The sequence below is a fragment of the Cokeromyces recurvatus genome (assembly GCF_025118155.1).
Source record: "Cokeromyces recurvatus strain NRRL 2243 chromosome Unknown BX663scaffold_28, whole genome shotgun sequence".
Lineage (NCBI taxonomy): Eukaryota > Fungi > Mucoromycota > Mucoromycetes > Mucorales > Mucoraceae > Cokeromyces > Cokeromyces recurvatus.
This window is the reverse complement of record NW_026251414.1, coordinates 308,810-336,205: the sequence shown is the minus strand read 5'-3', so window position 1 is coordinate 336,205 and position 27,396 is coordinate 308,810. Positions and strand designations below refer to the sequence as shown.

At 30.9% G+C, this 27,396-nt stretch overlaps 10 protein-coding genes across 10 annotated transcripts; 6 read left to right on the top strand and 4 right to left on the bottom strand.

Annotated features, from left to right (window-relative positions):
• The first annotated feature begins 498 nt into the window (after positions 1 to 498).
• On the top strand, positions 499 to 1,676 carry BX663DRAFT_520427 (eukaryotic translation initiation factor 6). The gene is made up of 3 exons (XM_051529113.1): positions 499 to 519; positions 607 to 703; positions 758 to 1,676. The coding sequence occupies exons 1-3, from the start codon at positions 510 to 512 to the stop codon at positions 1,386 to 1,388; spliced, it is 738 nt and encodes a 245-aa protein (XP_051379774.1). The 5' UTR covers positions 499 to 509; the 3' UTR covers positions 1,389 to 1,676.
• A 1,107-nt stretch (positions 1,677 to 2,783) lies between these two features.
• On the top strand, positions 2,784 to 6,082 carry BX663DRAFT_520426 (kinase-like domain-containing protein). Its single transcript, XM_051529112.1, has 5 exons — positions 2,784 to 2,935; positions 3,028 to 3,358; positions 3,433 to 4,376; positions 4,478 to 4,610; positions 4,681 to 6,082. Exons 1-5 carry the CDS (start codon positions 2,930 to 2,932, stop codon positions 5,973 to 5,975), a joined length of 2,709 nt encoding a protein of 902 aa, XP_051379773.1. The 5' UTR covers positions 2,784 to 2,929; the 3' UTR covers positions 5,976 to 6,082.
• Positions 6,083 to 6,430: 348 nt separating this feature from the next.
• Positions 6,431 to 7,278, top strand: BX663DRAFT_554739 (Rof/RNase P-like protein; the record flags this gene model as incomplete). Its single annotated transcript, XM_051531557.1, has 4 exons — positions 6,431 to 6,440; positions 6,499 to 6,891; positions 6,975 to 7,076; positions 7,136 to 7,278. The coding sequence occupies 4 exons, from the start codon at positions 6,431 to 6,433 to the stop codon at positions 7,276 to 7,278; spliced, it is 648 nt and encodes a 215-aa protein (XP_051379772.1).
• Positions 7,279 to 7,316: 38 nt separating this feature from the next.
• On the bottom strand, positions 7,317 to 8,203 carry BX663DRAFT_440691 (GTP-binding protein rhoA; the record flags this gene model as incomplete). Its single annotated transcript, XM_051523410.1, has 5 exons — positions 7,317 to 7,478; positions 7,588 to 7,722; positions 7,789 to 7,898; positions 7,954 to 8,041; positions 8,108 to 8,203. 5 exons carry the CDS (start codon positions 8,201 to 8,203, stop codon positions 7,317 to 7,319), a joined length of 591 nt encoding a protein of 196 aa, XP_051379771.1.
• A 942-nt stretch (positions 8,204 to 9,145) lies between these two features.
• Positions 9,146 to 10,385, top strand: BX663DRAFT_440797 (phosphatidylinositol N-acetylglucosaminyltransferase subunit C; the record flags this gene model as incomplete). The annotated part of the gene is made up of 6 exons (XM_051523417.1): positions 9,146 to 9,287; positions 9,346 to 9,567; positions 9,626 to 9,806; positions 9,872 to 10,019; positions 10,076 to 10,242; positions 10,313 to 10,385. 6 exons carry the CDS (start codon positions 9,146 to 9,148, stop codon positions 10,383 to 10,385), a joined length of 933 nt encoding a protein of 310 aa, XP_051379770.1.
• Positions 10,386 to 11,308: 923 nt separating this feature from the next.
• On the top strand, positions 11,309 to 12,599 carry BX663DRAFT_182854 (uncharacterized protein). Its single transcript, XM_051521690.1, has 2 exons — positions 11,309 to 11,619; positions 11,963 to 12,599. Exons 1-2 carry the CDS (start codon positions 11,346 to 11,348, stop codon positions 12,493 to 12,495), a joined length of 807 nt encoding a protein of 268 aa, XP_051379769.1. The 5' UTR covers positions 11,309 to 11,345; the 3' UTR covers positions 12,496 to 12,599.
• A 7-nt stretch (positions 12,600 to 12,606) lies between these two features.
• Positions 12,607 to 17,450, bottom strand: BX663DRAFT_520409 (uncharacterized protein). The gene is made up of 5 exons (XM_051529111.1): positions 16,432 to 17,450; positions 15,045 to 16,357; positions 14,717 to 14,967; positions 14,433 to 14,666; positions 12,607 to 14,371 (listed from the first exon to the last, which is right to left on the bottom strand). The coding sequence occupies exons 1-5, from the start codon at positions 17,431 to 17,433 to the stop codon at positions 12,786 to 12,788; spliced, it is 4,386 nt and encodes a 1,461-aa protein (XP_051379768.1). The 5' UTR covers positions 17,434 to 17,450; the 3' UTR covers positions 12,607 to 12,785.
• A 920-nt stretch (positions 17,451 to 18,370) lies between these two features.
• Positions 18,371 to 19,754, bottom strand: BX663DRAFT_520405 (kinase-like domain-containing protein). Its single transcript, XM_051529110.1, has 7 exons — positions 19,619 to 19,754; positions 19,401 to 19,554; positions 19,126 to 19,342; positions 18,940 to 19,070; positions 18,783 to 18,878; positions 18,514 to 18,717; positions 18,371 to 18,450 (listed from the first exon to the last, which is right to left on the bottom strand). Exons 1-7 carry the CDS (start codon positions 19,735 to 19,737, stop codon positions 18,409 to 18,411), a joined length of 963 nt encoding a protein of 320 aa, XP_051379767.1. The 5' UTR covers positions 19,738 to 19,754; the 3' UTR covers positions 18,371 to 18,408.
• Positions 19,755 to 21,036: 1,282 nt separating this feature from the next.
• Positions 21,037 to 23,021, top strand: BX663DRAFT_576734 (uncharacterized protein). Its single transcript, XM_051532165.1, has 2 exons — positions 21,037 to 21,152; positions 22,638 to 23,021. Exons 1-2 carry the CDS (start codon positions 21,091 to 21,093, stop codon positions 22,735 to 22,737), a joined length of 162 nt encoding a protein of 53 aa, XP_051379766.1. The 5' UTR covers positions 21,037 to 21,090; the 3' UTR covers positions 22,738 to 23,021.
• A 166-nt stretch (positions 23,022 to 23,187) lies between these two features.
• BX663DRAFT_520401 (WD40-repeat-containing domain protein) lies at positions 23,188 to 25,219 on the bottom strand. Its single transcript, XM_051529109.1, has 6 exons — positions 25,001 to 25,219; positions 24,361 to 24,881; positions 23,967 to 24,299; positions 23,743 to 23,861; positions 23,592 to 23,675; positions 23,188 to 23,506 (listed from the first exon to the last, which is right to left on the bottom strand). Exons 1-6 carry the CDS (start codon positions 25,161 to 25,163, stop codon positions 23,431 to 23,433), a joined length of 1,296 nt encoding a protein of 431 aa, XP_051379765.1. The 5' UTR covers positions 25,164 to 25,219; the 3' UTR covers positions 23,188 to 23,430.
• Positions 25,220 to 27,396: the final 2,177 nt, after the last annotated feature.

Sequence of the window (27,396 nt, the reverse complement as noted above, 5' to 3'; positions counted from 1 at the left end):
GTTATCTAATTTTTGAACAAAGTCATAAATCATAATTATGACACGACTAAACAGAAGACATTCAAATGAAAAGTAATAATAAAATAAAAAGGCCAAGTTTTATATCTTGTTGAGTATAAATATATCAGTTAATTTATTATAAATTAAATCATGAGTAAAGTGCAATGCTTTTTTTTTTTTTTGCATTAATTATTTGCATTTTTGAATTTTATAAATTATGCGCAGACATTATGTTTTAACTGGAGCCAATCGAAGGCATAAAAAAAAAGAGTGTCAACTCAAATACCACACTAAGTGCCAACTTTTTAAATTCCGTATAGTGGAAAAAAAAATCCAGTTATAGAGAGAGGATGATACCGCAGCATTTCTATGAAAGCTTATGCAAGTCACGATACGCGTGCTTGATTGGTGAAAGTACTGCGCCTTCCAAATCTAAAAAAATTATGTATTTAAAATCACAGCAAAAATTTTATTTATTTCTTTAATCTTCAACATTGTATTAATTATAAATGGCAGTTCGTAAGTATTAATCTAGAATATAATTATGACGTTAAAAAAAAAGTATGTTGAATTTAGTTTATATTAATTTGATTTTGATTACTTTAGGTGCACAATTTGAAAATAGTAACGAGATTGGTGTATTTTCTCGTTTAACAAACAGTTATTGTTTAGTTGCCTTGGGTGGCTCTGAAAACTTTTATAGGTAAAATAAGCGTAACGATATAAAATGAATAAAAAACTTATATATTATTTCAAGTGTTTTTGAAGGTGAATTAGGTGATGTGATTCCTGTCATTCATACATCAATTGCCGGTACACGTATTGTTGGCCGTTTAACAGCCGGTAACAAACATGGTCTTCTTGTGCCCAGCACTACAACTGATCAAGAACTTCAACATTTACGTAACTCACTACCTGACAGTGTTGCAGTTCAACGTGTTGAGGAACGTCTTTCAGCATTGGGTAACGTCATTGCCTGTAACGACTATGTTGCTCTTGTTCATCCAGATATTGATCGTGAAACAGAAGAAATTATTGCGGATACCTTGCAAGTAGAAGTCTTCCGTCAGACTGTAGCTGATAATGTCTTGGTCGGATCTTATTGTGCTCTCTCTAATCAAGGTGGTCTTGTCCATCCTCGTACTTCTGTTCAAGATCAAGATGAATTAGCAGCTCTTTTGCAAGTTCCTCTTGTGGCTGGTACTGTCAATCGTGGTTCAGATGTTATTGGTGCTGGATGTGTTGTAAATGATTGGTGCGCATTTGCTGGTATGGATACAACTTCAACTGAATTAAGTGTAATTGAAAGTATCTTCAAATTACAAGACGCTCAACCCACAGCCATCGTTAACGAATTAAGAGATTCTTTAGTTGATACTTATTCTTAAATTATAGAAACAAAAAGAAAGGAAATTATATGTCCATGTAGATATTATATAAATATATATATATTAAAATTTTTACTCTTATATAATACAAAATGTATATGCATTTTTTTCATATATAAATGACAAATATGTTCCATGTATATAACAAAGAAAAATGATAAAATGTGCCTTTTTTTTTATGGACAAATTGAGTTAAAACACTGAATAAAAAAAAAAGCCTTAAATGTATACATTTTTGTTATTAATAAAATTGAAACACATCAATAAACTATATATCAAAATTGCCTGGGGAATTATTTTTTTAAGCATCACGATAGGCACACCAATCGTTGCCCTATTTTAACTTTTTGAGCCCTACTTGATTTTTTACCGAACATTCCTGCTCCAAAAAACTACCAACAGCATTTTCTTCTTGTGTTATATGTATTGAGTCTACTTGATCTAACATAAAAAAACAAAAGATCAAAAGTTATCTATACTTTGGTTAATAGTGTCAGGTTCATAACAAACACTTCTTTGTACAATGAAAGTCAATGCATTATATATCTTGGAATTAACATGCGTCTATTTTAAGTTATAGGTTTTATAATATTTACTAGCGAAGGTATTGTGTACTGATAGCGATTACTTTTCTTTTATTAGAGGAATTGTGTTGCATTTTTATTTTATGCATTATAGAAAATCATTTACAAACGGGTCAGAATAAAAAAAAAGAAAAGCATTGAGAGCAATATGACTCCATTTTACTGTTAATACTTAAAAAAAAAAAAAAGTATAGTATATAACCCGAGTCAAGGTAAGAAGTCTCCTTTGACAAACTGAATACAATTTATAATTTATCAGAGTCAAAGCAACTCTTTTAATAAGTCGTGTCAAGTATTTTGATAAAGTAGTTTCAGTCAAAATTGAAATAATGCTTTGTTGTGATAGTCAATTTGAATTGAGTTAGTTGAATTAGGGATTTAGTACAGTAAAATCATTCCTTTTCCCTATTCACCCACCCACACTTGGACCAGGGCCTTTAGTAGCCTGTTTACTTACTTTCCTCCTCTTTTTTTTTACCATACCATTGTCATAAAATGGGTTTATTTCGCTAAGATAAGGTAGATATTCAACGCAAAGGAATAACTGCTTTATGTACTTACAGGAACCAGTAAAAGAAGATGATAATATGCTAAGAAATCTAAAATAGCTTTCTCGCTTCGTCCAAAAAAAAAAAAAAAAGATAAATACAGCATCTGAATTTCAATTTCAGTTTGTTCATACAATATCCTTATTTCAAAGTAGTTACTATTATTATTATTATTCTTATTATTATTATTATTTTTTTTTTTTTTTTTTTTTTTTTTTTTTTTTTTTTATTATTATTATTATTATTCTTCTTCAACATTCATATATGTGTTTATTTTTATAAACAAAATATATTCAATTTCTTTCTCCCTTTTTTTATAGGAGAAATTCATTCTTTTTTTTTTATTTATTTATTATAGTCATTCATACATCTTCATTTCTTTCTTTTTTTCATTTCATAATAAGCAGCAATGGAGGTAACACACTGCATACACAGCCTATTTTAACTTTTTTTTTTTTCTTTCTTTCCCTCTTCCCTCCTCAACCCCAACTACTTTTATACATATAGGAAATTCAGACACGCATAAAAGAAGTTCAGTCTAAAATAGAACAAAATACACAGTTGAAAAACAAAGCAATTGAACTTCGCAAATTCCTTCAGGACCGCAATGCTCAACGCCAATGTGATACCCAAATTAGAGAATCACAACGTTACATTGACTATTTTACGGAAGAGTTAAAAAGACTAAAAATAAAGAGTAACAGAGCATCCTATATATCCATTAAAAGTCATGATAATTCACAGCAAGACAACCAATCTGTTGTAAAATCACCTATTCCGATTTCTTTTGAAGAAAAAGAAGAAGAAGAAGCAGTAACAAAAAGATTTTCAAATTTAGGTAAAACTGTCATAAGAATGATTCAATCCCTTTTCTTTTCTTTTTTTTTTCTTATTATTCTACTTGCTATCTAGATCTTTTAGAGGCAGATACACCTATTAATAGAGCCAAAGTCTCACTTAAACTTCATGAACTTGAATATAAAGTTGATGTTGAAAAGAAAGTTCAAGAGGGTATTCGAAACCTTTCAAAGACTTTGTCATCAACGACTGATCGTCGTCGTAAGCAAGAACTATCTGAAAAACAATTGGAAAGTATTGAAAAGATGGCCTTATTAGCCTATGCTGTCAAGAAATACAAGGATTTATATTTAGGTGAAGAAGAAGACGGTCATGTTGATAATGATTCTACTAACAATATAAACGAGGAGAAAGGTATGCCGGTGGCTCGTCGTCGTCCTGTAACGGGTCAGTTACAACTTAAAATCGTTAAAGCCCATGAGTTAGTTCATGCTCCTACACGCATGTTTCAAAACCCTCAAACGGCTGTGATGATCAAGATTGATGGCGCCATTCAGAATCGTACAAGACCGAGTCGTAATGACGTTTGGGGTGATCAGTTTGATTTAATTGTGGATAAGGCTACTGAAGTTGAGCTTTTGATCTATGACCAATCAGGGGATCGTACATTACCTATCGGTCTATTATGGCTTAAAATTTCAGATATCGCAGAGACATTACGAAAACAGAAGCTTGAAAATCAACCTGTAGGTATTCATGCATGGTTTGATGTAGAACCACTAGGTAAAATTTTGCTGGATCTTAACTTTATAAGAGATGTCAAGAAACGGCCAATGGATAAGCTGGGACGTGTAGGTGCTGTACGTGAACGTAAAGGGGAAATACATGAGATGAATGGACATCAATTTGTAGCCAGAAGGTTTTATCATATTATGAAATGTGCTCTTTGTGGTGATTTTATGACCAAGTTAGCATATCAATGTGAAGATTGTGGATTAGCATGTCATCGAAAATGTTATACAAAAGTAGTTACACGTTGTATATCCAGATCTAAACTTGTAAAACATCTATTTTTTTTATGTAAACGAGTAAGTTAGTTTCGTTTCGTTAACTTGTATTTTTTTTTTTTTTTTTTTTTTTTTTTTTTTTTTTTTTTTAGAAACATGATGAAGATGAGCTGAAACATCGTATTCCTCATCGATTTGAGCCACTCACTATTATTGGGGCTAATTGGTGTTGCCATTGTGGGTTTATGTTACCACTTGGATTTAGAGGAGCACAGAAATGTGCAGGTAAAAAAAAAAAAAAAAAAAAAAAGGAAAGGGGGAAAACGGAGAGTCAAGTCGTCTCACCTAGTTATAGAATGTAGTGTTGTTTGTCATACTAAATGTGCTAAATTGGTACCTGACTTTTGCGGTATGTCAATGGAAAAGGCGAATTTAATGCTAAGTGAAATGAAAGCTGCAAACCGACGACGAACCATACACGCTGATTCACTATCCCAAACAGATTTACAAAAAGTACTTCCACGTCCACTTTCTGTACATGATACAATTTCTTCATCACAAACTCTCATTAATCTCTTTAACCAACCATTTGAACCTAAGCATACAGCCATCACTACACCTGTCCAGGTGAATCGTAAAGTGGGTTTAGATGACTTCAATTTCCTTGCTGTCCTTGGACGTGGTAATTTTGGTAAAGTCATGTTAGCCGAAGAAAAGTACACAAACGAACTCTATGCAATCAAGATTCTCAAAAAGCGATTTGTGTTGGACAATGATGAAGTAGAAAGTACGCGAGCTGAAAAACGCGTCTTTCTAGCAGCCAACCGGCACCCCTTCTTGGTCAATCTTCATTCAACCTTTCAAACAGAGACACGTATCTATTATGTGATGGAGTATGTGAGTGGTGGTGACTTGATGATGCATATTCAACGAGAACTCTTTTCAGAGCAACGTGCTCGATTTTATGCATGTGAGGTCTTATTGGCCCTCGAATACTTTCACCGTCAGGGAATCATTTATCGAGATCTCAAGCTAGATAATATTATGTTAGGTCTAGATGGACATATCAAGTTGGCTGATTATGGGCTTTGTAAGGATGGTATGGTGGGTGATAAGAAGACAAATACATTTTGTGGAACACCTGAATTTATGGCACCTGAGATATTGTTAGAACACAAATATGGAAGAGCTGTAGATTGGTGGGCCTTTGGTGTATTACTTTATGAGATGTTATTAGGACAATCCCCATTTAAGGGAGAAGATGAAGATGAGATTTTTGATGCTGTATTAGAGGATAAAATTATGTATCCAAATGAGATGACAAAGGAATCAATTTCAATATGTGAAGCTTTATTAGAACGCAATCCTGAAAAACGTTTGGGCGGTGGTAAAGGAGATGCTCAAGAGATAAAAGGACATCTCTTTTTTGCGGGTGTCAATTGGGAAGATATGTTAGCCAAACGTGTCAAACCACCCTATATACCTACTGTAAATGGAAGAGCAGATACGTCCAATTTTGATGAAGAATTTACGAGAGAAATTCCAATTTTAACACCCATTAATGCTATGTTAACTGAACAAGATCAACAACCATTTATTAATTTTTCGTATGTTGCAAATTGGGCAATTGATGGCAATATAGCAAAATGATCATATCTCCTTTTATATACTCTATTTTAAAATAATATTTTTGATTATTTTTTTTTCCTTAATAATGTTTTTTTTTCCCAAAATTTAATAAAGTATTTCCAGAATAATTTGAAAAATCATGTTTAGATGAAATACTATCAATTGATAAACATATTAATTCCAGTAAGCCTTTTAGGCTTTATTTATTTAGATTTTATTACTTTCAACAAACATAGCGGTAAAGGCCTCAGTAGTAATAAACAAGATTAACTCTTTAAAAAATATATACAAGTATTTTTATTTTTTACACTAAAAATGAGTTTTTTTTTTTTTTTTTTTTTTTTTTTTTTTTTTTTTTTTGGATTCGGATTTTTATAATTCATTCCACTGTATCTAAAAAAGAAAAAAAAATTTTAATACTTTTATTTCCTCTTTTTTTTTTTTTCTTTTTCTTTTTCTTAACAAAATACATTAACATGAACAAAGGTAAAATTGATTTGTAGCGTTTAAAAGATGTATAACTCATTATAATACTCAATTATAGGCGAAAGTGTCTATAAACCTCTATCAGGCAGCAATAAACAAACAAGTTCAGTTAAAGATGTTCTTACTGAATTTATTCGTTCTACGACAGATCCAGACAAACTCATGGACACTATGCGACCTGTGTATATTGACCGTTCTCATGCATTTGTAAAAGAAGAGGAACGCAAACAACAACAAAAGAAGCTTAGACATAAACGCGATCATAAATTAACAGCAAAAGAAAAGAGAAAGCTCAAGGTATATGAGATACCCAAGGATGCTCATCAATATAAATTATTTGAGCCATTGTCTCAATTATGGCAAGGTTATATGTCTAAATTATTACAACAAGGATTAGCGAATTTTGAGCAAAAACTAATAAAGGCAGATTTTCATGGTGCTACTATGACAGGTAAATAGACGTACATACGTACGTACATACAGATATTGTTTACAAGATAGAGGCTTATTTCAATATATATATACACCGGATAGTCATTCAGAGTACAAATCCAAGTTATGTAGGTGTGTCAGGTATTGTTATCCAAGAAACAATGTCCATGTTTAAAATTATTACAAAAGAGAATAAGCTTAAGCGTAAGTGAATGAATAACAGTAAAATACAGACTAATAGCTAATGTTTAAAACCATTTTAGAGATACCCAAAAATACAAGTTATTTTAATATTTATATTCAAGAAAAAGATAAAACTTATACACTTTATGGCCCTCAGTTTGTTGCAAGACCTGCAGAGCGAGCATCAAAAAAGTTTAAGCCAAAGCCATCCATTAATTTATAAGTTTATATAAAAAATATGTGTTGTGATGATATTGGAGATTACAAAATAATACACTTCTTCTTCTTACTCTTACCAGAAGGTTTATTCATCATTAAAGCAGCACGGGTAGCATTTTCAAACACTTCACGTACACCTTCTCCAGTCTTTGCAGAACATTCAAGATACTTATAAGCGCCAATTTTTTGTGCTACACCCAAACCCTATAGTCATATCTATTTTTAGTATTATTTGTGTTTTTTTTTTTTTTTTTTTTTTTTTTTTTTTTTTTTTTAAATGTCTATCTATAATAATATCTTCTTGCATTTGTACCTCTTCAGTAGTTACAGGTCTTTGAGATGTTCTTCTGAGTTCCTCAATTTTTGCAGGGTCGTTTCTTAAATCTTTTTTACAGGCAACAAGTAAAATAGGTAGACCTTGACAAAAGTGAAGTACTTCGGAAATCCACTATATAAATATGTATATAAAAAGGGTTAAAACTCTATTTGCCAATTAGATAGACTGCATGTATACCTTTTCTTGAACGTTATCCAATGAATCAGGTGAATCAATAGAGAAACAAATCAAAATAACATGAGAATCAGGATAAGAAAGAGGACGAAGACGATCATAATCTTCTTGACCTATATAATATGATATTAAAATAAATGTTCCCTAATATTCTTCCTAATAACCTACCTGCTGTATCCCAAAGGGCTAATTCAACATTTTTTCCATCAACTTCTACATCTGCAACATAATTCTCAAAAACAGTAGGAACATATAGCTATAAAAAAATGACACAAATATTATTATTCGGTATAATATCTTTATATATCTAATATCTATTTACCTCTGGGAATGTTCCTCTTGAAAACACGATTAAAAGACAGGTTTTGCCACACGCACCATCGCCCACAATCACGAGTTTTCTTCTAATTTCAGCCATTCTATTACAAAAAAAAATACTTTAGTCTAAAAAAAATACATAAATATATAAAATTAATAAAACTGCATTTAGTATTTTTCGTTACTGATTAATGTTGTTACTTAATAACTGACAAATCTTATTAAAATGTGCAATTTAACAACTTTTTTTTTTAACAAATCAACAACAATAAAAAGGTTTTTTTTTCTTTTTTACAAATACTAAATGCAGCTTCAAATCTATTAATCAAATAATTACCTTTTGGTATAATTAAATAGATATAAGAAATAAGAAGGGTTTAATTTTAATTTTTTTTTTCTTACTTAAAAAATAGGAAAAGGGAAAAAGAAGCACGAGTTTTTTTCTTTTTAATTCAAAAAAAAAAAAAAAATATACAGATATTTATATTAAATACAGTATATCAAGCCAATTAAAATTTGAATTTACAAATGACTATAATTTTTTAAATCCATAATTCAGCTGTTGCTACAATAATACGGAACTCCTAGATGTACAAATAAATACGTTACATGAAATAGAGCATGAAGCTGAACTTCCCTCCTTCCTTTCTTTATTTGAATATTGTAAACATTAGATTTAATATTTCTTCGGTTATCAACTATTTAATTATGTTCTCAAATGGATCTACCATTGACTTGTTTGTTAATAATTTAGCAAATAAAATGGTTTCATGAACTTAAATGCTAGGTTAATTTCTTCATTAACTACCATTCATACAGATGCAAAGAACTATACTAATGGCATATATTATTATACTCTCTCATCAAAATAGATGTGAAATTTCAAAAAAAAAAATACTATACTCTAAATTATGCTATTATGAGTTGTGCTGCTGCTTGATTATTATGAATCAGTCAGGGATAAATATTTTATCCACTTATCCTAATCCTTTTTTTTTCTTTCATTATTATAAATACAAATATACATATTTTTCAATTTGTGATGTATGCGTCTACGACGCAATCTTTTCAACAAGCCGATGACTACTATCAAAATCCACCTTGGCAAAAACTTCTATGGGTAAAACAAAACTACCCAGATAATTATGTCGACAATACCTTCCTAGAAGAACTACAAAGAAACGGTAAATTGAATTACATGTTTCATTAACATCATTTAATCGATTATTTATGTATGTTTAGTCAATGTGAGAAGTTATAATTATTGGACAATGGTTTATGAATCAGGCGTAATCACACAACATATTAGTACTGTTGTGATCTTTATTGCTATTTTTGTTTATTTACAGGATCACATTCTGTCTGGCCAACATTTAATCTGGGTTGGCACTTTTTTGACAGGTTTTGGATATATTTTTTGGGACTGGATGATGGTGAAGACACAAAGTGATTACGAATTTAAAAGTGAGTACAAGTTAATGAAATGAGAACTAGACGACAAATAATGACCCATCTTGTAAAGGACAGAGAGTAGCAAAGAGTGCATTTTTCTTTTTTATCACCTTATTAGGTTTATCGCCTATTTTAAAAACATTGACAAGTCAAACGAGTGATGATACCATTTGGGCTTTAACTGTTTGTTGCTTTTTGACAAATATTTTATTTCATGACTATCATGCACCACAAGCCAACAACAGTATACAGTGAGTGAAAAAAAAAAAGAAAAAGAAAAAGAAAACATAATTAGAGCCTTACTTTAGCCATTTAGAATACCCGGCTCATTATCAACCAATGCAGCTATTTTCGCTTCAGTCTTATTAGCTTCTCGATTAGATACAAATATTGATGTATTTGGATTATTATCTTTTGCGGTAGAATGGTTTTCATTATTTCCTATTTTTAGAAGACAATTAAGGGTAATAATTCTGAGAGAAAGATTTATATAATTAGATGCTAATCAAACATAAAATAGAATTTCAGTCAATATATACAAATCGCTATGACATTAATTTTATTATTGTCTTGTATAATTTTGTTCATTTATATCTCAAAGGCAGTTGTCATTATTTATATTCTTGGATTTTCATTTATAACCATCATTTGTCCTTATTGGTTAATATTCATTCAAAAATACAAAAAGTAAAAGAAAAAAAGAGGAAAAAAAAAAAAAAAAAAGAAAAAACTAAATCTTTTTTTCTTTTTTAAATAGTGAAATTCACGGTCCTTGGGATGAAGCAAGACCACGTTTACAAAGACGACATAGAAAGAAAAATCAATCCTAATCGATTTTTATTAGAAATTTTAAGTGGACACAATAAATTTTGTTTATATAATTTTCTTTTGAGGACACGATTCCAAAGGGGAGTATTTACAAATGGGTGTTTTTGAATAGCATTATGTGACAATAACAAATACGTGAATTAGAGTCGTTATTCGATTTTGGAAATTACTATGAAAAAAAAAAAGTCAATTATGATCAATCATTAATCTATTTCACTGATAAACCTCTTCTATTAGCTGATTATCAATAACTTTTGTTAAGTCAATTTGTGCCGACCATTAATCAAAGCCCATCCATGAAAGCAGTGCTTCAAAATAAAAGCAATTTCTGGCTTTTTTTATATTAGAATTATAAAAAAGGAAAATAACTAAAATTTTTTTCTTTCCTCCATATATTAAAATTTATTTAAAAAAAAAAAATGATGTCATTATAAGAAAAAAAAAATAAGTATACAATAAAGTTTGTTCCTGGAAAAAAGATTCTACAGAACACAATAATTTAAGCTCATTTATTGGAGGAGATTTATGAATTCAATCAACAATGTATTTCAATGAGTGTTGAGCATGACCCATCGTTTTACCAGTGTTATTGATGTTTAATATTCCAACCTATACCATTTAAGAAGAGAAAATAAATTGTACTGCAACGTGTAACAATGTAGATATTAAAGAGGGACAATAATAAAGATCTCTTTTGTATTAATACAGCTTTTTACTACAGGAATAATATTCATGTCATCTTAAGGATATTTCAAGGCTATTTTTTTTCCTTTTCTGCTTTTTTAAATTACATATACCATCATGTAATTGTATTGTTGTGAAAGCAAGTTTGCTATATATTTCTTGAGATCAATACTTTCTTGTAACACAGATGATAATTTAGTAATACTTTAAAATAACTTTGATTTCTTAGTTGCTTTTTCACTTTCTCTTTTTTTTTTCTTCTTTAATTAACGGCCATAATGAGGTTTACATATCTAAAATGGCCAATTATACAATTTTTCTTTTTATTGTTAACTATGAGTATGTCTCAAGGGCAACGTGCAAATGATCCTTTATTAGTCTCAGCAATTGCTATAGAAACAGGCACATTACCTATTACTACAACATTACAACAACCAACAACAACAGCTGCTATTGAAACAAGTAAGCAGCCTATTACAACGTCAAATCCACCACTATCAACAGCTAGTAAGCCACCTATTGTAACATCAAATCCAGCACTACCAACAACAAGTAAGCCTCTTATCTCATTATCTAGTGTATCAACTTTAAATCCTACTTCTAGTTCTATTATTCCTTCTTCTTTAACCTTGATTAAACCAACAACTACTTCTGAGGTATCTATCATAACATCAGAGGCATCATCAATGACAGTTTCATCTCGTTCATCTGGTGCACCTTCTTCAACTTCTTCTTTACCTTCTTCACCTTCTCCATCTCTTCCATCTTCTTCTGATGACGATGAACCCAATAATACAACACCTATTATTATAGGTGCTGTTGTAGGCGGTGTAGGTAAATTATGGATACACAGATACATTAATTTGTGTTTAATATTAATATTATCTTTACTTAGTTGGTATTGCATTAATTGGTGGTGTAATAGCCTGTATTAGCCGTCGTGGAGGATGCACCAAACGTAGTGATAAAAAAAAGTCTGATTTTGAAGATTATGGATTAGGTGATTTTCCTCACAATAAGTCTACTATGGCTTCTGCTGCTGCTGCTGCTACTTCTGCCGCTACTGCTGCTACATCGACTACAGCAGCACCTACTATACCTAGATTGAATGAACATGGTAACTATTACCAAAATACTGCACCGACTGATGATTATTATTATCAGGGTAATGGAAATTATATGGATAATGGATATAGCATGCAGCAACCTCATCAATATTATTATAACCAGCCTTATCATCAAGATTATTATGATGATAGCTATTATTATGATAATGCATCAGGAATGGGTTATTCCGCACAAATGCAACCTCAAAGTAGTAGTCCTATTATGCAGCACACTACTAATATGCCTATGGCAACTCCTCTCCCTCCTCCTCATCAGCAACAAAATATTTATAAACCTGATGATATATCGTATAAAAGATAAAATATGATTTTCGCTATATAATAGCTTCTATAATACTTAATATCCTACTTTATTATTAAAAAAATATATAGCTGTATACATATATATATATACAAATATATATATATGTATGTGTGTGTGTGTGTATAATAAATGGCATAATATATTATAGGCATAAAATAATTAATGTATAAGACATATATAAATAATGGATATAGTAAAAATAATAGTAATAATAATAATAATAATAATTATACAGATCAAATGTAATATAAAAAGGAGTGTATGTAATTTTTTGTTTTGTTTTTTTTTTATCTTTCTTCAGAATAATCAGACTTAAATCCCATCATGCTTTGTTGTATTTCTGGCACCTCTTCTCGTGCCTCAATTGCACGCTGCCTATAAAGTTTAGCATCTTCTAAACTAACAGCTTGTCCCAAGTGTCCCCTTTCAAAGCAATCAGCAATATAATCAAGCGCTTCTGGATCATTCAGTAACTCTGCACGACGCCAATATCCAAAACTTCGTTGTATATCACAGTTTTTTTCAAAGTATCTAGCGAGTTCTTTAATCGCAGACACATTCCCATTTTGTGCCTCCTCTTCCAAAATAGCAAGACCCTTTTCAATATCATGATGTTGCAAATAATAGGACCCTAACTTGTATTTAGCTGGTTGATAACCAGCTTTCGCAGATCGTTCAAACCATTCAATTGAATTATCAAGACATCCTAATGCATATTCGGCTTCTCCATCGCTTCTACCGACAGCTCTTTCATAATACTCACGAGACTGTTCTAAATCACCTAATCTCACCAGTGCCCTTCCTAATTTTGTTGATGCTCTTTCATAATATTGCCGTGCTATCTCTAAATTGGGTACTATCCGAACCATTACTTGGTCCCCTATACGTCCTCGAAATCCTAAACGATAGATCTCACCTAAACGATAGCTTGCCTCAGGGCACTCTAAAAAATCAGCCTCTCTCAAATCCTCTAAACCTTCCTCATAGAGTCCTGTAGCTAGCTCTAATTGTGCCAACTCAAGATAAGCTTCAGCATGGTTAGCATCCGCTGCTTGACGCAGATAATAAGCAGCCCGATAGCAATGTCTAGCGCCATTCAACTGTAACTGCGTCAGTCGTATGCGGTATTTAGCGTACTGATAACAAGCGTCGGGGACATCCTTTGATTTGAGATAATTATCAGCTGTTTGTTTTGTAAGTCCCTCATGTTGATGATAATACTGAGCGAGTCGGTAAATAGCGCGTGTATCATTACGGGCTACGTTGTAAAGGAGCGGGAAGAGGTCAAGGGAGGTGTTTTGAACTAACTTGGAGAGATGGTCATAGGATTCCAATGTTTTTAACGTTTGACAGGCCTCTAACGCGTAGTCAGCATTATTCAAGTGTTGAGAGATCCGGAACTGACCATAGCCGACTGCCATGCGACCATAAAAGTCTAAGCTATGATTAGATAACTTTTGAACAAGTTCTATCAACTCTTCAAGCTGTGATGGTTTCATTTGATAATAAAGAATCATTATTTGTGCTGAGGGGTGATTAGGGAGTTCGCGTAGCCAGTTCATAGCTTGGCGTTCCATACCGTAGTTGCTATAGGTGATACCAGCAGCCAGTTTCATCTTATCAAATTCATCAGGATAATTATGAGGACGCATTTGAACCATTGATTCAGTTAACCGATTTTTAAAGGAAATAGGGGTCTCTATACTTTGATCAACAAGTTGAAAACATGTATCAGCATCATCCTCATGCGATGGTAAAGTCCCATAAAGATAACCTAACTCAAGGGTGGCGAGTATATTATTTAATGCTTGAGATTTTATCAAATAGTCTTTTGCCTTTTCTTTAGAATTCTCATCATGTAAGGAGAGTAAGCCTAAGATTATATGAGTATTTTGTAATTAATAATAATAGAATATATATATATATTGCCATACCTGAATAGTAATAAACTTCTGCTTTATATTTAGAATGACTGGTTGATTCCATAATTTTCAATTGGTCTCTTAACTTTTCATCCTCATAACTGTTATAGTACATGCGGACTAGCTTTATTCTTGTTTCAAGTTCCAAAATAATATCCTTTGATTTATGTTGTAGACTTTTTTCATAATATTCTTTGGCTAATTGTTTATCACATCCTTTACAAATCTCTTCATCATGACATTTCCCTATGAAAAAGATTTTAATTTGTGTGTGCGTGTGTGTGTATGTATTTTACCTAACAGGATTAGAGGGTAAAACAAATTTTTCCCATTAAACTGGACCATATCATTTAACCAAGTAAAGATCAAATGCTTAGCTCGACTCTTTCCACAACCATCAATCAAAACTGTTTTAGAAGCCTCAAGACGTGCGTTCCAACCCACATTGGTGGTTATGGCGTTAAACGTGGCAACTTCGATAAATTTGTTAAGAGCTGCACGTTTATGTTTACATGTCTTCAAGAACTGTCCGTATGCCAAGCTCATTCTATATATATATATGTATATATATGTATAATTGATTATGATTATTATTCTTACATATTTATCATTCTATATAATTACTTATTAGGAACTCGACTCTCAACTTGTTCAAATATTTGAATAGTCTTGAGGATATTATCTTGATTCATTCGTGAATAGGATTCACAAAGATATCGTCCAGAGGCATGATCATTTAGTAAAATGGCCTTCCACAAACAATGCAAACTAAATTGAAAACTTGAATCATCATTTACTTCTTGACGATATATTTCATCATACAGATCTCCCAATGCACCGTCACCTCTAGGTAGCTTTAAACCAGATTGAGTTACAAGTGCCAACATACGATATGAGATTGGGTCATCTTCATTCGCAGTCTTCCATAATTCTCGCATTATCTCTTCCTTATTTTCCAATTCACGACCTTTAATCAAATAATCAGCCATATACTGGATAGCCATTGGCTCTTGTAACTTGGCAGCCTTTGAGAACCATTGGAAGGCTATATCCAAATTCTTTGGGACATGACGTCCTACATAATAGTACACCCCTACTTGAGTCATGGCCAGGGGGAACCCATGGTTGGCAGCCCTCACGAAGAACTCGAAAGCTGAGGGGTGATCGTCTCTGATCTGTAGCATAAGACCTACACAATACTCGCATTCTGGACGTTCATGACGAGCACCCTTCATGAATACCTCAAATGCCTTTTCAGGTTGGTCGATGATAAGGAACCAAGCAAACCAGTAATGAGCAGCAGGATAATGAACGATATTGGAAAGATAACTCATTGTCTCGAAGCTCTCCTGAGGGTTACGTTCAATGACCCCTTCAATGCCGTTATATTGCCAAAGTGCAATACGTAGTTGACATTCATGATGTATATCTTCCTTGTCATCCGTAACAGATAAGATATGTTGAAATTCGTGATAGGCATGAGAAGGGTTTTCATTGGCTATTAGGAGAGCCCTTGAAAGGCGAGCAGCGATACTATCACCGGAGAAGAATTGCATGGCACGTGAAAGGTCTCGTTGAACACCTGTACCTGTCTGATACATTTGTCCTAATAAGATTTTGGATGCAGCGTCTCCCAGCTTAGCAGCCTGGGTAAGTAATTGAAGGGCTATGGAGGCATCTCGTTGACAACCAATACCTAATAATTTAAGAACACCTAATTTACGCAATGAAGGTGGATAACTGTTGGATATAGTGAATGCATCAATAGCTAATTTAAATTGATTTGTTTGTAAGTAAATGATGCCTCTTTGGTATTGAGCAACGTCATAGAGTGGGTGAGAATTATCTATAATATGATTACAATAGTGAAGAGCTTGTTGAAAATCGAGTTGAAGATTATAGTGGAAAGCTAATGCAAATGATGCAATAGCATGTCCCTATTCATTTATACATAAGTATTATATATGTATATGTATGTATGTATGTATGTATGTATATAAAATTGCTATACCTGATTGGATGCTTCAATTAATAAATCAATAGCTTCTTGGCTATTTTTCTTCATTTTAAATAATAAAAGTATACCATAGGCCACTTTAGCTGACTTGAGATTTTTGGCCTGATAATAAAGCTGCTGAGCTTCCTCCCATTGTCCATTTTGTTCAGCTAATTGACCTAAGCCAACTATAGCACGCAGGTTCCCATTGTGTGAGGCCATCTTCCAATAATCATAAGGATCAGATCCAACCTCCCATAACATGAGACCTGTTCTGAACTGAGCAAAGGCAACTAATGTCTTGATGCGAACATTTACCACATGTTGTTGTCCCTCAAGTGCTATGCATTCAAATAAACGATAAGCTTGGACTACATCATTATCAGACAAAGACTTGAGGGCATCCAAATAGGCGTTTGAAAGATATTGCTCCCACCATTCAGATGATTGTTGATGATGATTAGATGGTAATTTATAGTCCTCTGTTTTAGGAGGGATAGTAAAATCAGAAGCCACAGTAAACGATGAATCAAGAGTGGTAGTACTAGAGAGATGAGAGAAGAGTGCGTCTTGGAGGGAAAAATTGGATGAGGAAGCAATAGAGGAGATAGTATGGTATTCATCTGACTGTTGTGTATATATGTTAGATAAATGCTCCTGGATATCCTCATTGGATGAAAAGTCGTGGATAATGTTATCTGGTGTAAGAATTTTTTCTCGCAAGTCTAAAGATAGATGAAACTGTTCTTGTTGATTATGATGTGATATCTCTGCATCGGATGGTTTATTTACTGTAGTCTCTATTAGTCTATCACTCGATAATTTCACTACTTTGTGTACGGCTTTATCTGTCGACTTTACTATATCTCCTACAGTGTTTGCTTTGGATGTAGTGGTAGCATGAGGCTGTTTTTTACTATTATTTGTTTGTGCTTTCTTATTATTTATGGCCTTTAATTTGCTGTTCTTATTATTTTTGGACTTTCCGAATAATCGTAAAAAAAAACCATTGATCATTTATGAATAAAAAAAAAGGAGGGAATAAAAAGATAAAACAAAAAAAAAAAAAAAAAAAAAGGGCGGCAACGATTACTCAATTAACCATAGATACACATGTGTATCAGATAGTCACGGATCTATATTTAAATACAATAACAATAAGGGAACATATAATGTGATCTCATATGTGCGCACGGTTAATGTTTATATAATGTAACACTGTCTAGTAATAACAAATTATGAAATCATATACTTCCATTGCTTACGCTCTTACCAAAAATACATACGTGTATTGTACTTTAAAAATTTAGTATGTCACGATTTTACAAAAAAAACCTTTACTGTAGTAATAATAAACTTATTTAAATAAAATGTCAGTTATTGCAATCATTAAATCGCTTTACAACAGGACAATAGTAAACAAACCCTTCAAATAGATGTGTACAAGTATTATTACAACTATTGCTAACCTTTTAAGGAAATCTGTGTGCTGCTTTTTTTTTTTTTTTTTTTTTTTTTTTTTTTTTATTATTATATAAACTATTAAAAAGATGCTGCTGCAGTATTTCAAACTCTTCTAGAGTATCCCTTATTTTCCTGTTTATTTCTTTTTCATTTTTTAGTTTTCTTTCTATGCTTGCACTTATAAAACAGTTTAATTCGATTAAAATAGCTTCTGTTGAGAAATGATATAATTACAATCAACTACTCATTTACTATCCCTGAGAGAAGTTATTCATTTTCTTTTATTTAGTAGAGTCAAACAATAACTCTAGTGCTATCATTCTTTTATTTATTAAGATAGCGATAAATAATCTCGGGTCTTCTACTAGTAACTCTATGAAAGAGGACAAGAATACTGACAAGAAATAAATAATTAATCATATTAATAAAACTGTCTATTGGCATTATGGCTACTATACACCTTTAGTATCCTAAATTAAATAATAATAATAATAATAATAAAACTACATATACAAATATTTTATTTTTTTATACACAATTACTTAATATATTTTCAAGCTTTATAATAACCTATATAATGATATTAATACTATGCATATATATATATATAGTTAAAGTATATAGTGTATTTACTTGATCAATATCAGGTCTCTCTTTAGAATCAATGACTAGTAAGAACTTTATAAAGTTTTTGAATTCATCACTATATGGATCTTCAATAGGAAACTTATAATGACCATTTAAGATAGCTAAAGCTAGTGATCCTCCCATTTCATACACACTCGCTTCAAATGGATTTTGTCCATATGCTGCAGCATATAGCGTACATCCTAGACTCTATAATGAAATAAAGATCAGTATATATAGATGTATACATGTACATATATACTATATCATTGTACCCAAATATCCACTTTTTCATCTAATATTGTACCCGTCTGCACATCAAATAGCTCAGGTGCTCTATAAGGTAATGTCGACTTTTCTGCTGCAATATCCTAAATATACAACACACAAATTTAAGTCTACAAGCTCTATTTATATACTAGACTCAATTACTTGTTGAAATAGTCCATCTTGCCTTGTTAAAATAGGTATACGTGCTTTTGTAACTGATCCAAAATCCATTAGTATGGGCGTTTTACCATCATCTGATATAAGTATATTTCCTGGCTTTAAGTCACGATGCGCTAATGTTGCAACCATATGAGATAAATAAATATAATTTTGATATTTATAACTTACCAAAAGGTACAACAACATTATTTTCATCATGAAAATTATGTAATATTCTTATCGCATAACAAATTTTTAAAAAGAATGCTAATAGGTCATATTCTGGAAAACAAGTCTTATTGATATTATTTGCATTAATGCTATCCTGCAAATTGCCTCGTTTATAATATGGTAAAAAAACATAAACTGTTTCGGTACCATCGTGTTCTGTAACTATACTTGTATCCTACATTTAAGAAATAAGTTTCTAATTACCTAATACTAATTGCTGCTATTATTTTTACCAGCACAGGTATAATGTATTCACTTTTAAATAATTTATACATTTCAATTTCATGCATGGCATCAGCTAAGGCACCTTCTGGACAGCGCATCTTTTTTAAAGCATAATATTGATTATTAGATTCATCTTGAACTAAATAAACAAAAGAATATCCTCTATTATATAATTATAAAATGTTAAGAGCTTTTTTTTTTTTTTTTTTTTTTTTTTTTTTTTTACCCTTCTCCTAATAAGTTAATCACTTTATATTTCTTTCTTTTGATAGTAATAGTTGGATTTGGAAAGCAGCATGACGTTAAAGCATAAATAGTATCTCGAAATGTAGTTATTAATGACATTAATTGAAAAAAAAAAAGCTTAATTGTTTATGTGAACACAAAAAAAGGACCTTATTTGCTGTGACGACAATAATAATCATACTTAAAATTCAGACTAGGAAAAAAAATGAAATTAAGGTTAAATTAATAAAGGGAGGATTTCATCAAGTTATTTATGTATACTTCTTCATAAACTACAAAATTTCTAAAGACCTTATATAGTACTAAACATGATTCAGTCGCAACTAAAATACCTTTTCTTCTTTGACACCAGGTATAGTCTCATATAAATACACCCCATCATTTAAAATCATACTTGACTTCTAGAACTATTGTTCAATCTCGTCGACTCTAATATAAAGTTCTATAATTTTATATTCTGATATATTAATAAGAGTTATCACAAAGACGAGTATTTAAAAAGCTTAATAAAGTTCATTGTAGAATTAACTAAATACAAAAAAGAGAAAACAATTGCACCAAGGATAAAAAGTCTACCAAATTAGCAGGTTATAACACTTATACAAACAAGCAATGAGAGGATTTTATTGATAAAATGATTGAAAATTCCTGAAGAGAAAGGAAATATCACTAAATTCTCCAAAGAACTCTTGATTGACTCACGTACTGCAAGGAAGATGGTGGAAAGCATACAAAAAGACGGGAGAAGTGCCCTATAAAAAAATCAAAGAATAATAGTGGTTCAAAGAGCACTTTCACTACGAAACATGAGGACTATATTAAGAATTTGATAGATGATAATTCTCAGCTCTTTGCTGATGACATTATAGAAAAAATTGACTAAACAATTTCAGAACTTTTCTATATCAAAGTCGCAGCTTAATCATCATTTGAGGAATATTATGCAGATTACCGTCAAAAAGCCTCTTTTTGAAACCGAAGTTAGGAACTCTGTTGACAATTTAGAGACAAGATACAAGTGGTTTATGAACTTGGAAGGATAAAGGTCTGGACTATACAAAAAAATTGTGTGTTTATCGATGAAGCCAGGTTTCATATAAACATGAGAAATAACAGAGCTAGATCACCAGTTGGAACTCGCATTGTGGTTAAAACTGCAAAAAAAAAGGAGTAACCTCTCACTCGGTTATCGAAGCCATCCATTCGTCTGCAGTGCTTCATGTCGTTTTGAAAAAGCCCCCTCCCTCCCAAACCTAAATTAGATACACACTAACTGTTGCCAAAAAGAAGAGAAAGGGCAACAGTGGAAAAAAAAAGGAGGGTTTAGCTGAGACGACTAACGACAATGAAGGAACTTAAGAGGATAACATCAGTGTAGTTGATGTAAAACCAACTCCAAAAGGTACAACAACTGCTCATTTTATTAAGTTTGTCAATGAGCTTCTTAATATTATGGATGAGGATAAATCTTTAAAGGGCAGTTATTTAGTGATGGATAATGCTAGTATCCATAAGTCAAAACCAATAATTCGAAAAAATCGAAGCTGGAGGTTATAAAGTAATGTATCTTCCCCCTACCCCCGCTTAATCGCCTGAGCTAAATTCTATTGAACAGTTCTAGGCCTTAGTGAAAGGAAAAATGAAGCGCCATCGTTTGACGAAAGAAGAGACATTATCTTCTAGAATTGGTGATGCATGTAATAACGTTCGTTTTAGTGATCTTCATGGCTTTTGCCTTCGTTCCAAACATCAAATTATAAATTGCTTTAAACGAACTCCATTCTAATCCCTTCGTTGAATAAATACCTACTAACTTTAACTATAAATCAACTATAGTGTTACAAAAACTAAAGCATTATATGATTCTATTAATTAAAGTATGGTTAAGCGAAGCGTCACTATTAATTCACAGTGAATATTTCAGTTATGACAATAGTAATCATTTATAAGCTACTATTATTAAAACTCAATGTAGAATGAATATTATGCTGTGACATACAATGCACTCATTTTATTTGAATAACCTCTTTATTATAACTTATTTATATTAACTTAGATGTAAAGACGACTACAATTATAACACTTTTATTTTTATTTATATATTTTATTATATTGTTACCTATAAATCACAACAGTTCTTTGGAAAATTTAGTGATATTTCCTTTCTCTCCAGGAATTTTCAATCATTTTATCAATAAAATCCTCTCATTGCTTGTTTGTATAAGTGTTATAACCTGCTGATTTGGCAGACTTATCGTTTAAAGTTTTTGTTTCTTTAGCATCTTTCACTATACTATTCTTTTCAGCAGGTTAATCAGTTAAATAACTCTTGTAGCTCAGCTAGTTATTGTTTCAATTACAATGTTTGCGTCTAGTAATTTCTGTTAAGATATCTTCCATAGGATCATAAACTCTTTCACCATGTTTATCGAAAATGTTGTCCATTTCATCTTCGAAATAAAAAGTATTTATCATTGTAGAGATCTCAAAAGCTTGGAAAAAAGAAAGAAAAAAGAAAAAAGGATCTGCATTAACGGAAGAAATTAAATCTTGCCTTTCAACAACCATTTTTTTTAATCGACAATTTCATTTTTTTGTAACCAACAATATCCTCTAGCGGGACTGTACCTAAAATGATTGTAAAATATCTTATGTACATGTCGATTTCCATAACATATAATTCCCCCTTTTTTTTTCATGGCATATCATTACAAATTGATGAGAGAGACCTTCTACTTTATCTTTTATTAATTTACGTGTACAGAGAGGCAGCTTAAAGAAATTACCAGTTACTGAGCAGATACCATGAAAAAAGTTGTAAATGATACCAATAAGTGCTTGTCTTGAATTGGACTCATTTGCAGCATTTTTGACAGTAGCCCTGTTTAGCATTATCTATATATCGAAGCCATTTAGATGTATACATGTCTCATTTATAATGTGTATATTGACATCGTAGCAAACAAAAAATTAGATGATTGATACCATTTTTCCTCAAGAGAAGGTATAAACCTTTGTTCATGTCCCCCTTACTCTCTCTCTCTCTCTCTCTTTTTTTTTTTTTTTTTTTTTTTTTTTTTTTTTTTTGAATCCTATTGAAGAGTACTGGTCAAAAGTAAAGAGTAATATCAAAAGGAACCCACTTGATAAAGTAGGTCCTCTGACATTTCGTCTTCCTGCAGCTTGTCAATCAGTTACTATTCAGGATTGTCAAGGTTGGGTTTAAGCATGCTGAGATGTTCTGGGATAGGTGCATTGACAAAAAATTAGGTTTAAGGTAACTGTTATTCCTACATATCATTTCTACTTTACGTAGTTCTTCCAAAATAAAAAATCATTTTGTCCTAAAAGTTTACATCATTTAATCCCCCTCAAAAAAAAAAAGTAACCCGTTTCAATTTCTATTTTCAAATTATCCTAAAGAAAAAAAAAAGACAACTGTAGCAATTAAGACTAAAATCCTATATGACACATATTCGGTTGTTAAATCGGATAATGATCTTCTGTGTTCCTGAAAATTAAAAAAATAAAATGTGTCCTCTAATTTACAAAATAAATATTATAAATGCATATTTTTATTTCGTAATACAAAAACCAAAAAAAAAAAGTAAAGACATTATAAAAGTAGTTTATATACATTTATCCTTGCTGTTATTGCTGTTGGTGCTGCCATAATTTTTTAAGTATAAACCTTTTCAAATAATGCTAATGTGCTCCATTATGGGCTTCTTATCTGTTATATAATACAAAAAAGGATAGGATATATATAAAAAAAAGAGGTATTGATTCGAATCAATCCAAGTCAAGACATGCTGTATTTAAGCCATAAGAAAAATCCATAATAAGTATTTTTCGATCTTGACTTGCACTACATATACATGTATATGTATATAATATCATAAGTATCAATGACCCTTCTTTAAAAAAAAATAAGTGAAAACAACAATTATTACCTAATAATTCGTTTTTTGTCAAATTGAACATCAAATATCCAACTTTTATGACCGCTTTGAAAATTTAATAAACACGCACCCGACCTGCAGTAGGGAATAAGTTAATTTATGAATAATGATACTTGAGGAAAAGAAAAAAAAAGATTCATACTTTATATCCCATACTCGAATTGTCTCATCGTAACTTGCACTCACAATCTTATCTCCATCAAATCGCAAGTTTCTAACAAGACCTAAATGCCCTTGAAATATTCGTGTACATAAGCCTGTCTAATGAAAAAAAAAGAATAAGTGATCTATTTACAATAATGAATTTGGTATGTTTTTTTTTAAAAAAAAAAAAAAAAAAAAAAAAAAAAAAAAAAAAAAACTTACTTCAGCATCCCATACACGAATGGTATAATCATTTGAACCACTCACAATTGTTTTACCATCAAATTGAACACATGCTAATCCATATTTATGACCTGCGAATTCACGTACAAGTTCTCCTGTCTCAACATGCCATAATTTGATCATAGTGTCACTTGAGGCAGAAACAAGGTAGTTATCTTTGAGTTCAATGGCGTTTACAGGACCTCGATGTCCCATAATCATTCTTAGGGGTTGAAATGAACGACTACTCCAAATACGAATAGATCCATCCTTGGAAGAACTTATAATATGTCGATCATCAAATGAAACATCTGATACACCAGCTGTATGTCCCTATATATAAAAAACTAGTATAAACATATATTATTTATATGCAATTTTTTTTTTTTTTTACATGTAATCTTCCTCGCATACGCTTTGTTTTTATATCCCATATAATGACAGTATGATCTGACGAACCTGACACAATAACATGTTCATTATATTGTAAACAGAGCACACTACCCTGATGTCCCTCTAAGGTATCAATACATTGGTATAACTGAAGATCCCAAATCTTTATAGTACGATCACGACTTCCAGTAACAATCTTGGTATCATCAAATTGCAAACAATATACACTGTCAAGATGTCCGACTAAATAATGAGAAGCAACTTGACCTGTTCTCCATCTTATTTCCAATTGGTATTGCTGTTTAAACCAATAATACCAGCTTTGTTCTTCTGGGCTCAAAAAATAATAAGGTGGTATCTTCAATCGCCAACCACGCTGAATCATCTGAGTCTTCCAAATGTCGTCTGCATAAAATAAATTAGCCCAACTTCGGGATAATTTTGGAATACAACGTAATGTGTCAAAATCAAGAAAGGTAATTATATATATACATAATTCTAAAGGTAATTTTTTTGTAAAGTCTATATAAATATAAACATATATATAGATATATATAACTGAAGGTCAATCTTTATGTCGGTGTACTGCTGCTATTTCTTCTACTTTATTTTTATTTTATTTTATTTTTGTGTTTTTTTACCAATTTTTTTGTGATTTTTTTCGGGCTCTAAACTATGGTAATAAACAATTCGTTTCTTTGGCTTTTTTGTCTTTTTTTCAGAGGTATAATTGTGCAATGATTCTACAACATCTGTCATTTCAACATCTCTCAAGTAAGGAGTTGCAATCGGAATATTGTACATAAGCTCGCTAAACTTAAAAGAATAAAGGAGAACAAAAAAATAAATAAATAAATAAAATAAAATAAAATAAATAAAAGAGAAAGAAATAAGATTTTTTTTTTCTGAATGTTAAATCGAAAATGTTTTTAGTTAAATCCAAAATGGGTAATTTTTTTTTTTTTTTTTTTTTTTTTTTTTTTTTTTTTTGGGCACATAGCAATAGTAGTAGCAAATACACTTCAAAACGTGTCACATTATACAATGCAATGCTTGTTCTTTTCGTAGTTATTATGCGTTTTTTTTTATAAAAAAAACTAGTGAACAAAGATAATTCTATATCTTCTCCTTTTGAAAAAAAAAATATACTTTTTTATACAAACCACAGTTAATTTAATAGATATTTTGCCATTCATAAATTTGTTATAGTTTTATTGAAGCATTTAGTGTATTAGGTTGATTGACATTTTAAATCCTTAACAGGGATTAATGAGTAACCAGCTCCTTAATAAAGTACTGCCTTGTAACATATTTTTGCAAGCTCAAGTATTTTATTATTCTTAAACAAACTTATGTGTTAATAATTTCGACTGAATATAGTGATTTGCACTGTTACATTAAAAGATAACCATCCTACCTCTCTCATCTTTTTTTAAGCTATTATATTCATTTTTAGTGTGTATTGCTTCTTCTGTTAGAATCTTATTACTATCACTTATTATTTATAAATCTAAATAACTATTTAAATGCTTTTTTTTTTTTTTTTTTTTTTTTTTTTTTTTTTTTTTTTTTTTTTTTTTGCTAGTAATAACTTATTACAAATATAAGCATATGAATTAGAATATACTATTTGGACTCCTTTATATATACAAATATATACATACATATATAATATCTATAGTTTCATACGTTGAGCCTATACAAAAAGACCTTTTACTATATATATATGTATGTATATGCATGTATTGTATGTCTTGATCGATAGACTCGCAATATAGTAACGTAAAAAATTTAGTATACAAAACTCTACAAGTATAGAAAATAATCTATTCTATATGCATATCTTTTGAGCTTATTATGGTCGTAGTTGTATTTATGACTAGTCTAATAGAAATGAAACCCTGTTTTATATTATAAATAAAACTGTTATATTGAATTTCACAATATACGAATTACCTGATACACAACTTTGACGAACAGTTATTTCTACGGTTTATGAGCAAATGATAGATATGATAATATATTAGAGGGATATGACAATTACATTCAACCGTACATTCATTTTGTATGGTTATACATACGCTAATGAGGAATATGAAATAAGACTAATAATGGAGGCATGAAGTAATAGGTATGATTGTTACTAAAGAAAAAAAAAACTCTCTATAAATTGATATTGATGTGTTGTTTATCCTTATATTCAATAATACCTTTGAAAGAATATAATTGTACAGCCATTACAATATAGAACTAGCAGTGACAATCTAACTTTTAAATGCATATCATTTTAGGGATGGCAAAATTGCCCTTATAGTCTTTGAGATTGTACTGTTGTTTCTATTTCTCTATGAACCCTATTCTCTATATTATACTTGTGTAGTAAATTATTTTTCTATGGCCCTAGTAGCTTATAGTTGGTTCTGGTTGGGTGTGTTCTATAGTCACAGTGAAAAAACTTATCTTCTCCTACTAGGAAAGATATCAAAATAACCTACTTCGACTTTTTTTTTCTTCTTCTTTTTAGATAGCTAGGAATTATTAACACTTTGTTGACTCCAACGTCCGCATTTTTGTACCTTCATCCAGTATTTTAATTTATTAAATACATGTCATATTCAGCCTTATTTTCTATGTTATGTCAACTTGGATTGTACAAAAGATTACTATAATCTAAAGATGATGACATATTAATGAATAGCGGCATCATAGATATTACTTGAGCTGTTTCATATTATCATGATTTTTAACAATCCATTCAGATAATACTTCATTTTTTTTTTATGTCGAAAATGATTAATATCATCCTTTTGAAAATGAATAAAGTATCTAGAGGCTTATTTCTTTACATATAATCATACATTATACATCAAATACTATGACAGATTATATTTTGTCAAATACTCTTAATTTGGAAACAAGTCAATTGCATTCAACACTGTTTTTTTTTAAAGCGACAGATACAATCGTCTAAGGAACAACCTGCAAATTTCCAGAAGTAGTCATTGGATGTGTCTTTACCAATATTATGTAATAACAT

Excerpts from the sequence above, each read along its gene's own strand:
- BX663DRAFT_520427 (XM_051529113.1), top strand. Across the intron at positions 704-757 it reads GGCTCTGAAAACTTTTATAG|TGTTTTTGAAGGTGAATTAG; the intron begins GTAAAATAAGCG and ends TATTATTTCAAG.
- BX663DRAFT_520426 (XM_051529112.1), top strand. Across the intron at positions 4,377-4,477 it reads GTATATCCAGATCTAAACTT|AAACATGATGAAGATGAGCT; the intron begins GTAAAACATCTA and ends TTTTTTTTTTAG. Across the intron at positions 4,611-4,680 it reads AGGAGCACAGAAATGTGCAG|AATGTAGTGTTGTTTGTCAT; the intron begins GTAAAAAAAAAA and ends ACCTAGTTATAG.
- BX663DRAFT_576734 (XM_051532165.1), top strand. The coding sequence starts at position 21,091 with ATGGATGAGGATAAATCTTTAAAGGGCAGTTATTTAGTGATGGATAAT. Across the intron at positions 21,153-22,637 it reads GATAATGCTAGTATCCATAA|AGAAGGTATAAACCTTTGTT; the intron begins GTCAAAACCAAT and ends TTTTTCCTCAAG.
- BX663DRAFT_520405 (XM_051529110.1), bottom strand. The coding sequence starts at position 19,737 with ATGTCATTAATAACTACATTTCGAGATACTATTTATGCTTTAACGTCA. Across the intron at positions 19,071-19,125 it reads TAATGTTGTTGTACCTTTTG|CGCATCGTGACTTAAAGCCA; the intron begins GTAAGTTATAAA and ends TTGCAACATTAG. Across the intron at positions 18,451-18,513 it reads AGAGACCTGATATTGATCAA|GTTATTATAAAGCTTGAAAA; the intron begins GTAAATACACTA and ends ATCATTATATAG.
- BX663DRAFT_520401 (XM_051529109.1), bottom strand. The coding sequence starts at position 25,163 with ATGTACAATATTCCGATTGCAACTCCTTACTTGAGAGATGTTGAAATG. Across the intron at positions 23,676-23,742 it reads ATTCGAGTATGGGATATAAA|GTCGGGTGCGTGTTTATTAA; the intron begins GTATGAATCTTT and ends TCCCTACTGCAG. Across the intron at positions 23,507-23,591 it reads GACAAAAAACGAATTATTAG|TGCAAGTCAAGATCGAAAAA; the intron begins GTAATAATTGTT and ends ATGTATATGTAG.
- BX663DRAFT_182854 (XM_051521690.1), top strand. The coding sequence starts at position 11,346 with ATGAGGTTTACATATCTAAAATGGCCAATTATACAATTTTTCTTTTTA. Across the intron at positions 11,620-11,962 it reads TCCAGCACTACCAACAACAA|TTGGTATTGCATTAATTGGT; the intron begins GTAAGCCTCTTA and ends ATCTTTACTTAG.
- BX663DRAFT_520409 (XM_051529111.1), bottom strand. The coding sequence starts at position 17,433 with ATGATCAATGGTTTTTTTTTACGATTATTCGGAAAGTCCAAAAATAAT. Across the intron at positions 16,358-16,431 it reads TAATTGAAGCATCCAATCAG|GGACATGCTATTGCATCATT; the intron begins GTATAGCAATTT and ends ATAAATGAATAG. Across the intron at positions 14,667-14,716 it reads TTACCCTCTAATCCTGTTAG|GGAAATGTCATGATGAAGAG; the intron begins GTAAAATACATA and ends TCTTTTTCATAG.